The sequence below is a fragment of the Podarcis liolepis genome (genome assembly GCF_965112155.1).
Source record: "Podarcis liolepis genome assembly, chromosome: 5".
NCBI classification, from domain to species: Eukaryota; Metazoa; Chordata; class Lepidosauria; order Squamata; family Lacertidae; genus Podarcis; species Podarcis liolepis.
This window is the reverse complement of record NC_139556.1, coordinates 68,113,168-68,125,576: the sequence shown is the minus strand read 5'-3', so window position 1 is coordinate 68,125,576 and position 12,409 is coordinate 68,113,168. Positions and strand designations below refer to the sequence as shown.

The window sequence follows — 12,409 nt, the reverse complement described above, 5'->3', positions numbered from 1 at the left end:
TTGTGCATGCAGTCTGAGGAGCTTGAATACATCAACTGTGTGATGCATGTTCCCTACAGTAAGTATCAGCTTCTGTCCTGGTGTAAAGTTTTATGGGTTTTGTTGTTGTTTTTTAAAAAAAATACTTGATCTTCTGGTCAACAATGCCAGTCAATGGGGGCAGAACTTGTTACATTCTTTAACAATTGCTTGCATAGGATAAAGTTTGGGGGGGTGTTAGACTACAGATTGGCAAAGTTGATATCTTGTGCATAGCTGTAGTGGAACTTAATACTGTATGTGACTGCATACTTCTGGTTCTCTTGGTCTGGCTCTTATCATAGTCTGTGTTTTATTACACTCACCAACCTCCATCAGATGTCATGGTAGTAGTCCAAGTAAGTTTTCAGAAGTCTCTTTAGAATTTGTTGAAGACCTGTTTAAGTTGTTGGATAAATTGGCCTCGTGGATCAAGCTTTCATTCTTCGTGCCTCTTTTATTCCTGGTAAGTAGCTTCACCTGGGCTGCTGGTTCCTTCCTTTGTTCTCTCTTGTCTTCTCTTTTAATTCTCTTTACCTAAGGCTTGTTACCTAAGGAACCATCCTGTCAGCACAAGGATAAACACTTAGAATCATGGCATTGCAGAATTGGAAGGGACCTCAAGGTTCATCTTCTCCAACCCCCTACAATGCAATGGGACTTTCCTCTTTTTCTTTTCTCCAACCTACACCCTTCTAAATCTATTTTGACAGTCCCCCACCCCTACCCCGTAACCCTCTGGTGCAAATTTGGGGAGGGGACACATGGGGGAAGTTCCATGGGGCAAGCATAAATCCTTGCGCTGATGTGATGGTTTCATAGCAGTGCCTTGCTGCTTCTATTCCCTGGCGTAGATGCTGCAGTACAAGAAAAGATGTGGGGAGCTGGAGCAACAACTGCTGGAGAAAACCTCCGAGTGTGAGCATCAGAAACAGATGGTGCGCATGGCTTTTCTCATGCTATAAATGATCGTGATGAAGCATGTGGCAGCCTGACTGCTAGCACTGTGGGCAATTTGTAGATCACTGTCCCCTCACGCCATGCACCTTTAATTGGAGCGAGCGCTTGGCAGACAGCCTAGCCTAATGACATACATGGTACAAGTAGTCTTTGTGTAGTTCATATCATTTAAAGACTCCCACTGGTTTTCTGAATGTCCAGTTTGGTGGTGTTTTGTGTGTGTAAAGTACGGGCCATATAGGCAACCAGTGGAGTACTTTTATTTTATGAAGGACGTTCTGGGTACAAAGCCTTTTTCACAACAGAGTAATAATATTATATAAGGCTAAAGCCTGTGGGGTTTAGAGGGGATTATAATTCACAGAGGGGAACCTATGCATGACTACAATTATATGTGAGAAGCCTAAACACGGAGCGGTTCTTAAAAGGCAGTTATCGCCACGCTTTAACTAGAGATCCCTAGTGCCTCACAGTGCAATTTGAGCAGGAGAAGGTGCAGAAAGGGGCAACCAAAATGATCATGTAGTTGAAGCAACTTCCCTGCAATGAAAGGTTACCACATTTGGGGCTTTTGTAGTTCAGGAAAAAGGTGACCAGGGCAGGGGAACATGACATGCTGGTGTGGAAAAAAGGATAGAAAGTCTTCCCATCCACATCTAGCCTGTTGCCATCATATTCTTTCGCTTCACATTTTTTTACTACCCATGAGAAGAGTTTAGCTGAAGGAACTAGGCTCTAGGAATTCTTATGACATGATAGTGTCATGTGAAGAAATACAGAGCTATGTGGGATGATTACCTCTCCCACGTCTATGAAAAAACCCTGCCCAGAACCTGTTTTATTTCTGAGGGTTTAGGAAATGGCTGTCTTTAATGCTGCCTACCTTTTCTCCCAATCACAGACCTCCCAAATCCAAATATTTATTTTTAAAAAGCAGTTTCGGGATTCTGAGAAAGTCTCCTATTGCCTTAAACAGATTCTGTGCTGTACAACATATATGTAAGGACATACATATTTCTATAGCTCCTGCCAGCCAATCATTCTGTGTGCTGCTTTAATATTGATGCACAATCCGTCATCTTTCTAGGCGCAGATGAGGTTAGACTCAACGGAGTCGCATTTACTCCGCTTTGAGCATGACCACAATACAGAGCTGGAGAGCACTCTCATCCACCTGGAAGAGGAGCAGCAGAGGTGAGGTTGCCATTTGCTTCAGGGGGTTTGTTTATATCAGGGGTCTGCAACCTGCGGCTCCGGAGCCGCATGTGGCTCTTTTACATCTTTGCTGCGGCTCCGGGGGGAGCGAGGGGAGGAGGCGCATTGTGCGCCCCGACACTCCTCACTGTGGTGGGCGCTGTACTGGCTGTGACGTCACATGGGGGCGGTGCATGCGTTAGTCACGCACTGTCCCGACGTCACCTTCCCGCCCGCTGTCAGATCGTGGCTCCAGAGATGTATTTGTTTTAAATGTCGCAATGGTTTTGCGGCTCCCAGTTGTTGTTTTTTCTTCGGAAACGGGTCCAAGTGGCTCTTTTTGTCTTAAAGGTTGCAGACCCCTGGTTTATATGGTACATTTGTATACTGGCAATACTGCTCTTCAGTGATCAGCTGATCAGTGGTTATGGTAGCCTCCTTTGAAGACACACTTTCATCACCAGTCAGCTGGTTGAGGCAGAGAGAACACCTTCAAAGAGGTTTGCTGCAACTGCTCAGCGCCGGTAGAGGTCCCTGCTTTTGAAAGCACCATCAAGAGTTCCTTTAAGCTCCTGATAGACAACTGTATCCTGCCCCACATCTGATGCCACAGGATGCCAGGTGTGGGGCAGGTGGCCATGGTTTGTAGGAAATGGCCTTGCCTCACCTGGGAGCCATGCTGGGCATAATTAGACTCGTATGCTAGAGGTCCCGCACTGGTGACTATTTCTTTAAATTGTGGTCATGGTATTTTATCCATAGGAATGGTATAAATTAATGTTCCATTTGAAGTGTACAACTGTATGTCATTGAACTTTCATTTGATGGTAGCAGCATCCCTGAATCTATTACTGCAAATCATGAACAATATTTTAGGTGTGTCAGATCCATATTCCATTCCTTTTATCCTAAGCTGGGGTGGGGAACCTCCAGCTCACTGGGCTTCCCCATTCGCCCATGAGGCCATTATGGGCAGCCTTTACCTCCCTGCCCTATGCCTGATGTCATACAAATAAGGGCAGGTCTTGTCCCAAAGGGTGGGACTTGCTCAAAACCCACCATTTTTATTATTATTTAGTACAAAGCCTTTGTTTTGACTAATGTGGTTTGATATACATAAAGACATAGAGGAATTCTTGGATTCAAAAGAACTAGTGTGCCGTATTGTGATTGTGGAGGAAAACACTGTCCTTGACTTTCTAATTTTTTGTCTTAGGAGCACCAGTCTTTCCCAGATGAATACTCTTCTTCGGGAACAGCTGGACCAGATGAACTCCTCAAAACAAAGACTAGCAGGGGAGTTGGAGAGGGCAACCGCTGAAGTGCACAGGCTGAGGAGTGAACAGAAGGAGTCCCAGTGGCACAAGGGCAGGGAGGTACAACATATCCTATTGGTTGCTTTTTGAAATGCCAGGCAACATAATGATTAGAAATCCATTTTCTTCATGTTGCACCATTGTACTATACACCTGTAGCAGATTTGGCACTGGGAGTTTTTTTGTACCAATTCTTTGCTCAACTCAGCATCTTGTTGGGTTGGCTGTTCATAGGATCAGCACTCCAAAAAATTCAGAGTCAACTATCGCTGTTTCATCTTCAGTACCTTCACTGGTTCAGCTCATGGTCCCTCCAGGCTGCTGTTTTATTATTTTGATATTTTATTTTTTTAAAAAAACCTCAAAGCGGTTTACAAAAAGATAAGAAAATCAAGAAAAATGTACAGCCCTATTTTAAAGCAGAAAAAAGTTAAAATACTAAAACTGATTAAAATTACCTCCATTTTCTAAGCATCTAGGTAGGCTTGTGATTAAAATTACCTCTATTCTCTAAGCACCTAGGTAGGCTTGTCTAAACAGGAATGTTTTTAGCAGGCGCTAAAATTACTACACCCATGCCTTGGTTGCCGAACGCCTTGCGACTCAAATGTTTTGGCTCCCGAATGCCACAAACCTGGAAGTTGGCGTTCCAGTTTGTGAATGTTCTTTGGAACCTCAAATGTCCAATGCGGCTTCTGCGGCTTCCGATTGGCTGCAGGAGCTTCTGGCAGCCAATCGGAAGCCGCGCCTTGGTTTCCAAACATTTTGGAAGTTGAACAGACTTCCGGAATGGATTCCATTCAACTTCCGAGGTACAACTGTATTTCTCCAGTTCCAATCCTTTGGGGAGTGCCATAGCCTGTATTCCCTCTTTTCTTGCAGTCCTATTGTTGGCAGTGGGAGCTTTCCTCTGAATGCCTATATAACATGTTATGTATTGAAGGAGCAACTGATCTGGCTCAGGACTACAGTGTCGGCAAAGGGTTCAATCCCACTCTCCCACCCACCACCCACATTGTCCTGTTCAAGCCCAGCCCCCGCTGTTTACCTTAAAAACAAACAATGCTATTGCTAGTTGCTTGCATAAAAATCATGTATAATTTGGCCCCTACTCCTTCTTTGGCGGGGGGGGGGGGAGCTCCTTTTCCCTCTTCTCTTACTGTCCCCTCTTTTCTATCTCATTAAAAAAAAACCCAGATCAAAATAAACTCTCTAGAAAATAAATGTTGGTTGTGGACGCTGCATTTTTGAATTTATTATGCATTGTAAATCCAGCTTGGGTTTGGCAGAGTATTTGTATTTGGCAAAATGCAGAGTTCCTAGTTAGCAAAGGCAGTGTGTGTTTTGGTTCAATGAATAAGCATCTCTCCTCTCGAAGAGGACACAGGCCAACTGCTAAAGAGTTTTATCTACAAGACTGAGGGGCACCGAACATTGTACAGGGTTAGTGAATTCAGAATTGTTGTCATGTATCAACAGTTTTGCCTTGGGTTTGTTTCTGAATGCGTAGAGTACAGTTTATTGTAACCTTGCCACACTGTTCACTATCTGGAATCTGCCCCAGTCATTGCTTTCAGGGATATGCGTGGGTCCATCGGTGAAGCCAGTCTGCTGGTCCCACCAATAGGCCCATGCTGGCTTGATGTCACCTTGCTCTGTCCTTCTGCATCCTCATCCAGATAAGCTGCAGCACACAGCTCATGCTCAGTATAGCTGACTAAACAAAACCTTATGCCTTAGCATTACTGCAAACACAAATAGCACCATTTCCTAACCCTTCTCTCTTATGCCAGCACCTTTGTGGTTTCCTTTTTCTTTGCCATCCTCCCTTGTTTGGCTCTTACTTAGGTTAATGGCGCTGAAACTCCAGCACAGGAACAAATCCAGAATTCTTTCTTCCACCTGAAATTTCATGATATCTCCTATGCTGCTAGAAGGTTAATGCCACATCACTACACTGATGTTCCTGGCCACCAGAAAAAATGGGGAGTGTTCCAACACTCACAGTAAAACCCTCTGGGCCAAGTTGTCCTTGACTCTGCTGCTTCAAAGATAAATTATTCCCAATCTTCATAATTATCTTGCTTGTAAATGCCGGCTGTAAACAAGCTGTGTACCAAAATATGTAATACTTGGCCTTCGCCCATCACTTTTCTTGTTGGGTCAACATGGACTATTAGTGTTGAAGTGAGAATTGTTACACTGGAGTCAGTTGTACTTCTTGGCTCTCTGCTCTGTTGGCATTGTTTCATTCATCTTAGCAGCTTCATCCCGCTAACCTTGAATATTTTGCTACAATTCACTGATTCTCTGTCTATATATCTTTGGAGAGTCTCCCCCTCCATTGCCTGCTTTTTGTTCTTCTAGGTTCTCCCTGAATATGATCTGTCCTGATTGAGAAGCCATTTGTCTCTCTCTGGCTCTCTTTCTTTGACTGCCCCTCTCTCAGAACAAACAGAGTGATCTTGGCCATTCTGATTCCATAACGGGCTGTTGGCATTTTTAACCCAGTGACACTTCTATCATGTCATATTTGCCACTGCTTTAGTATTTCCATACCCTATTAACCAGATGTAGTAGTGCTCTAGTTAAAATTGCTGTTGGATTACCCTTCTATGGAGCGGAGACCACCAAGGCATTGCTGGAGCTCTTCCAGTATTATGAAAGAGCTCCTCTGTGAGAAGGAGTCTGGATCCAATAGGAAACCTTGAAAACTCCAGTTCTAAACAGCAAAGCCTTTGGTGGTGTTATTTATTTATTTATTTGGACTGCAGAACAATAATCTGTATGTATAGATTTCTTTTACAAGCACTGAGACATACTCATGTGTACAGCAAAATATTAGCTCATATATACGTTGGCCAAGTTCTGAGCTCAGAGCTCTTATTTGCGCAGCCAGAGTTGATGCCAGCCTCGCTACAACCTTGGAGAGGAAGCATTTCGTCGAGTTCCTGGTTTGCATTTTAACAGTTTTGTTGTGTGTTTCGGGGATGACGCAGCAGTATCCCTGCCTGGCTTGAAAGTACTATTTATTGGAAACTGAAGGTTAGTTGCGAGTTATTTATTTAACATTTTCTGCCTTACTTTTCCAAACGTCCATCGCAGCTTGCAAAACAAGAAGTGCCAGGAAAGCAATCTAGTGAGTTGTAGGTAAATTTAAATAGTATCTTCTGTAACACTTCTACTTGCCTGCAGCAGGGGCAAAAACATTCTGTTTCCCCTGCCTTACTCATATAAGACCTTGAACAGATTTTGGAAGATGGTTTAGTATAGCGAGTAATACAAATGGGGGTCGGAGGGAGGTAACTCTCTGCAGCTCTCAGTTAATAAAATGTTGAAGTGCTGGGACCAGTGACATGTCCGTATCCTGTTCTCTCCGTCATCCTTTGCAGAGTTACAGTTCCTATTTAAGCAGCGAGCACAGTGGGATCCTGCTGCTGTGGCGTCAAGCCGCCACACTCCGTGGCAACTTTGCAGAGCTCCGCACAACCATGGAGAGGTGGGTTCTCCCTCAGTGTAGCAGCACTGCTACAAGAGGGATCCTGAGGGCTCTCTAGAAAGTGCCTGAAAGATTTGCCTGTGCTGTTGATGTCTTCATAGGGGGACCTCGTTGTTTAAAAATATTGGGTGTCATCAGCTCCAAAAACGCCAATGCGAAGCATTTGGGGAGGGGCAAAATATATCCCAGTTGCTGGAAACCACAGCAGAGTATTGCGTGGACAGGCGGAGTCCCCCCACCCCAGGTGACCCCCGAGCGGAATAATGACTCAAGACGACGTGCCATGGGATTAAAGTTGGCCACAACTTTATTAAGTTTCAGGCTCAGGCATTGGGCGTTTATCCTTCCCAGTCCCCAGCCAGGGATCTGGGAGACTTCAGGGTTATCCAGAATGTGTGGGGCTTGGACTGGCTCTGGAGAACATATGTTCAAGCAGAGAGCCCGCCCCCCATTTCACCACCATTGGACGGGAGAGCAATGACAACCTCTCGGAGAATGCCCAATGCCTCCCCTCAGGACCCCTTTAACAGGGAACCCTGGTATCACCGCCGCAAGGGGGGCGTGGGTCACCGCTTCACGCCCCCCCCCCCCCCATTTAGGAAGATAGACTAAAGGATTCCGCCCAAGGCCTGAAACTGCCAAAGTTGTGACATTCTGCTACGGGAAAGGCAAAACCTGCCAATGCAGGAAAATTCCTTTCCGACCCTGACGTAACAACGCCTATATACCTGTGGAGAAGAGGTTAATCTGCAAAGAAGACTTAACTGAGGGAGGGGAGGGTGGGAGAAGCTCGGGAGCCAACTGCTGCTTCGCAGGTAAACTTCACCTTCTATTGTGTGGGCAAGACGGCCCCTCTCCTTACCTGGCCAATCCCCTGGCAACACCTCCCCAGGCAGGATTGGGTGATTGGCTGAGGTAGGCGGAGACCTCCAGGTATCCAGCCTGGGAGGATGAAGTCAGCCCCAACTACCAGGAGTTGCACTGGGATCCAGGGGGCTGTGCGTGACCACGCAAAAAGCGCCCCCATTTGATGTGGGAGCAGTCATTGTGCCTGGGTTCTGCTTGCAGGTTTCCTGCAGGCACCTGATTGGCCACTGCAAGAACAGGATGCTGGCCTAGATGGAGCATTGACCTGATCCAGCAGGTTCTTCTTACGTTGTTATTATATCTGAAAACCATGCCCCTACGGCCTAACCCTAAATAGAACCCATCCTGGCTTTCAACTGGAACTTCTGGCTCTCAGCTGGCCTTGCCAGAGACAAAATGTGGGAATGCTGAATGAGAAAAGATTTTTACTCCCTCATTACCAGAGGTCTCGCTGAGGCAGGGACCGACATGGCAAGAGCTGCCCGCCGCCTCCAGACCGCCTGCCTCAACTTGGATTCCAACCTGCGCCTCTCGGAAAGCAGCTCCACCTGTTTGCTGGAGAAGCAGCTTCGGGAGAAAGTCCGGGAGATGATCCAGCTGCAGAGCCAGTGGGATGGAGAGAAAGCTGAATTGAACTCCAGGTTAGAAGAGCATTCGCAGGTGCCTCTGGTCTTTGAGGCACATGCTTTTAAAGTGGGGTAAAAGTTTGCCCGTTGCTATATCCAGCGTGGGTGGCACTGTGGTTTAAACCACTGAGCTTCTTGGGCTTGCCAATCAGAAGGTCGGTGGTTTGAATCCCCACGATTGGGTGAGCTCTCATTGTTCGGTCCCTGCTCCTGCCAACCTAGCAGTTTGAAAGCGCGTCAAAGTGCAAGTAGATAAATAGGTACTGCTCCGGCGGTAAGGTAAACGGCGTTTCCGTGCGCTGCTCTGGTTTCGCCAGAAGCGGCTTAGTCATGCTGGCCACATGACCCGGAAAAACTGTCTGTGCACAAACGTCGGCTCCCTCGGTCAGTAAAGCGAGATGAGTGCCGCAACCCCAGAATCATTCGATAATGGACTTAACTGTCAAGGGTTCTTTACCTTTACCTTTATATCCAGCAGAATCAACCCACCGATTGCAATGGGCTTGTTAGTCAAGTCAAGTCAATGGATTTCAGTGCGTCCACCCTGAGTATGACCTATTAGACACAGCCCATCTCTCTGGGTCCGTGAATCATGGCACAATAATGTGTTGTTACTGCTGTTATCAAAGGTGCATTTATATTCCACCTTTCCTCCGAAAACCTCAAGGTGGTGTACACACTTGTCTCCCTCTCCATTTTATCCTGACAACAACCACCCTGTGAAGTAGGTTAGGCTGAGAGACGGTGACTAGCCCAAGGCCGTCCAGTGCTCTTCATGGCTGAGTGGGGATTTGCACTTCCTTCACACGGCATGTAGTTAAACTATGGAACTTGTGATGACCACCAACTTTAAAAGAGGATTGGACAAATTCACGGAGGACAAGGCTATTAACAGCTACTAAATCACAATGGCTGTGTTCTACCTCCACTGTCAGTTGCTGGGAATCGCAGGTGGGCAGAGTGCTGTTGCATTCCTGTCCTACTTACGGGCTTCGCATGGGCAACTGGTTGGCCACTGTGAGAGCAGGATGCTGACTGGATGTGCCATTGGTCTGATCCAGCAGGGCTCCTCTTATATTCTTAGTCCCTCAGGTCCTAATCCAACACTCTAGCCACTACACCACACTGGCTCTCTTAGAATGGAAGGCACTTTTAATGGAGGGGGCACTCTCTGTGATGTCTGTGCATACCCAGCGTTTGCTTCCGGTAACCCAGAGGTGGCATAGGGACAAAAGAAAGAAACATATTTGCATGTCACAATCTCAACTATGAGCAGTGACCAGGGCACTGAAACAAAGGAAGAGCTGGCAGCCAGGTCAGGAGAGCCATTGATGCAAGCTGGCATGGTGGTGCCCAAGTTGAATAGCAAGGAGCATTTTCGAGCCAGCATCCCCTGTAAGGTGGGTTCCTTGGAGATAGTAGTCCCCAAGCTGGATTCTCAAAGGGACTAGCTCCCTCAGGAACAAAGGCTTCACACTTCCCAGTTCTCAGTTGCAGTTCTCAGTTGCAACCAGTACCACTGGCAAGAAGTAATAGAGAGGCAATGGAGTGCTTGGTTCTAGCCCAGAGGACTACTCTTTGAGGCTCTCTGCTCCTCGGGGAGTGGGGCAGAGCCTGTAAGGAATAGCCTGGTCCAGAGAGGATGTAAAGGCAAACTGGGACCTAGGAACTATTGGAAAACGATGTCTGCTCTCTGGGATATCTGGGGGGTACTATAGGACTGTAAATCTGACAGCTCTTGTTCTCCATTGGTTCTTGATCTTGAATTGGCTCCACGCCATCTGGATTCTTATTGACTGTTCTCTCCATCAACCCAAGACCTCTTGCTGAATCTGCTTTCTCCCAGTCTTTGTGTGAACTTGTCCAGGACAATACATAGTGGGAAGGGAAGCCTTTCTGAAGCTACTTTCAGCTCTTAAAAATTGTTGTCAGCCTCTGACCATGTATCTTTTTAATGTGATGTGTGAATTGGTGGCTTAATGATCCCAAGAGTATGACGAATTGAGTCTTTTGAGGTCATATGTTTTCACTCCTGATCAATCTGCCACCTATGTCTGGTTTGTGTCTTACAGGATTGCAGAGTTGACCACGTTAGGAGATAAACTTAAAGAACAGAACGCAAAGAAAGAGAAGACCATCTCTGCCCTAAAAATGGACATTCAGAAATTGGTATATGTACCCACAAACCCCCCTTTCTGTCACTCTCTCAGGCAAACACACATAGCCTTACCGACATATACATCCTCACAAAAATGCACAGCCTAATACATACACACTGGCTTGCACTGCCACACACACCTGCCTTCTCATACTTTCTGTGCCCTTTCCCCATGTCCATTTCTGAGAAACTGCTTATCTTTGAACACTAGGAGGCCAGTAAGACTGGAGATCTAGAAGAGGTGAAGGACCTGAAAGAAGAAATCGAATATTTGCAACATAGCTTGAACAGCATCACAAAGGTGTGTGAAACTTTTACCTACCCTGTAATCCAGTCAAATTGTTATATATTCATTCATAAGACAACTCTGACTCACTCTGTGTAATTTGATGGTAGAAATCTAACTTGAGTAGAAATTGATGCTTGATTCACTTGGAAGTTCTTACACAAGGCCAGCTGAAATTAAAGGGCGCTATAGTGAGAGAGAAACCTATAGACCACCATCTGCTTTCTCTCTCACTACTCACCATCCTCCATTGGGCTTCTGGACATGCATCAGTGGTGGGCAGTCTGCAGCCACTGTAAACTTGAGCTAAGTTTGTTTTCCATCATTGGTGGCTGCCGGCAGTGTTAACATACCCAAAATGTAAAGTCTCTACCTATAGACACAAACCTCTAGCCCGATCCAGACCCAGTAAATCTCATAGACCTGTGATGGAATCTGCCAGGCCTCTTTAGCAGTCTCTTCTTACAACCATAGTCTCACAGAGTTAGGGTGGGGGATGTGGGGAACCCACTTAGTTCAACCCCAGTCTCATTACGGTATAATAACTTGTGATTGATTTGACTGGCATTCACTTCTTCTCAACCCTCCTCCTAGCTGGCTTTGTCTGAATCCAAGAGCACAAGACTCGGTTCCTTGGAAAGCACAAGAACCTCGTCAGAGGAAGACACCCTCTGGCAGACCTCCCCTCTGCGCTCCAGCTCTCCCCACCGCCGGCGGGTATCACCATCCCGGGCACACCCTTCATCACTTCAGAATGCAGCACTGCAAGCAGTTCGTGCTGCTATCCAGAAATCACAGCAGCATGAACAGGTTTGGATATCCTGAGTTTACAGTTATAAATCTTAGAGAGAGAGTACAGTGATACAGTCATCTAATGCTTCTACCTCACAGTTATTTCAAAATATGTATAAAACTGTAAATTTCACAGAGTATTGAAACCAGGAGGCGCTGCAACAATGGCCTCCCAGCTGCAGCGTCACTGCTGCTGTTTACTGGGAGGGGCGAGACAGTGAGGTTGGTGCTGTGCAGGTGCACCAAATCTGGCACTTTTGCTGCTTCACCCACACTGCCCTGACCTTGCTGGATTTCGCCAAGAGAAATTGGCAACTCCTTCCACCATCCCCTGGAGCTCTTAGTGCACCTGCTGCCACAGGAACTCCCCCCCCCCCAATCCTGGCCTTTGTCAGTGTAACAGCTGCAACACCCTTTTGCACTGGTTCTTAGTGTCCATATCCCTTGTGCATGCAGGCAACATAGCCAAATGATGGAGCTTGGGAAGCCAGCTTTCAGATATATGAATGCAATGTCTCTTCTGCACATTTTGGGTTTACCCAAACCACAGATTTCTGTATTCATTTACAAAATCCGGCTTCCCTGGCTATAGAGACTCAGCTCCTCAGAGTCAGTGAAGGTGTTGATCACAGCACTTGCCCACCTGTTAAATGGGGTATCCCCCCCCCCTGCATATGGTGTTGTATGATGTGG

At 46.4% G+C, this 12,409-nt stretch overlaps 1 protein-coding gene and 1 long non-coding RNA gene across 10 annotated transcripts in view; both read left to right on the top strand.

Moving 5' to 3' along the window:
* The window catches only part of LOC310708387, an 87,630-nt gene that overhangs the window by 17,843 nt on the left and 57,378 nt on the right, over positions 1 to 12,409 (top strand). The window lies entirely within an intron of this gene.
* CROCC2 (ciliary rootlet coiled-coil, rootletin family member 2) overlaps positions 1 to 12,409 on the top strand; it is an 83,129-nt gene that overhangs the window by 14,170 nt on the left and 56,550 nt on the right. For 8 of the 9 annotated variants that reach the window (XM_083506273.1, XM_083506277.1, XM_083506276.1 and 5 more), the window contains 8 exons: positions 873 to 956; positions 2,066 to 2,172; positions 3,389 to 3,548; positions 6,881 to 6,987; positions 8,298 to 8,495; positions 10,553 to 10,649; positions 10,850 to 10,939; positions 11,519 to 11,734. In XM_083506273.1, the coding sequence (XP_083362399.1) occupies positions 873 to 956; positions 2,066 to 2,172; positions 3,389 to 3,548; positions 6,881 to 6,987; positions 8,298 to 8,495; positions 10,553 to 10,649; positions 10,850 to 10,939; positions 11,519 to 11,734 (1,059 nt within the window). The remainder of the gene's footprint in view (positions 1 to 872; positions 957 to 2,065; positions 2,173 to 3,388; positions 3,549 to 6,880; positions 6,988 to 8,297; positions 8,496 to 10,552; positions 10,650 to 10,849; positions 10,940 to 11,518; positions 11,735 to 12,409) is intronic. The other variant, XM_083506280.1, reaches the window with a different exon arrangement.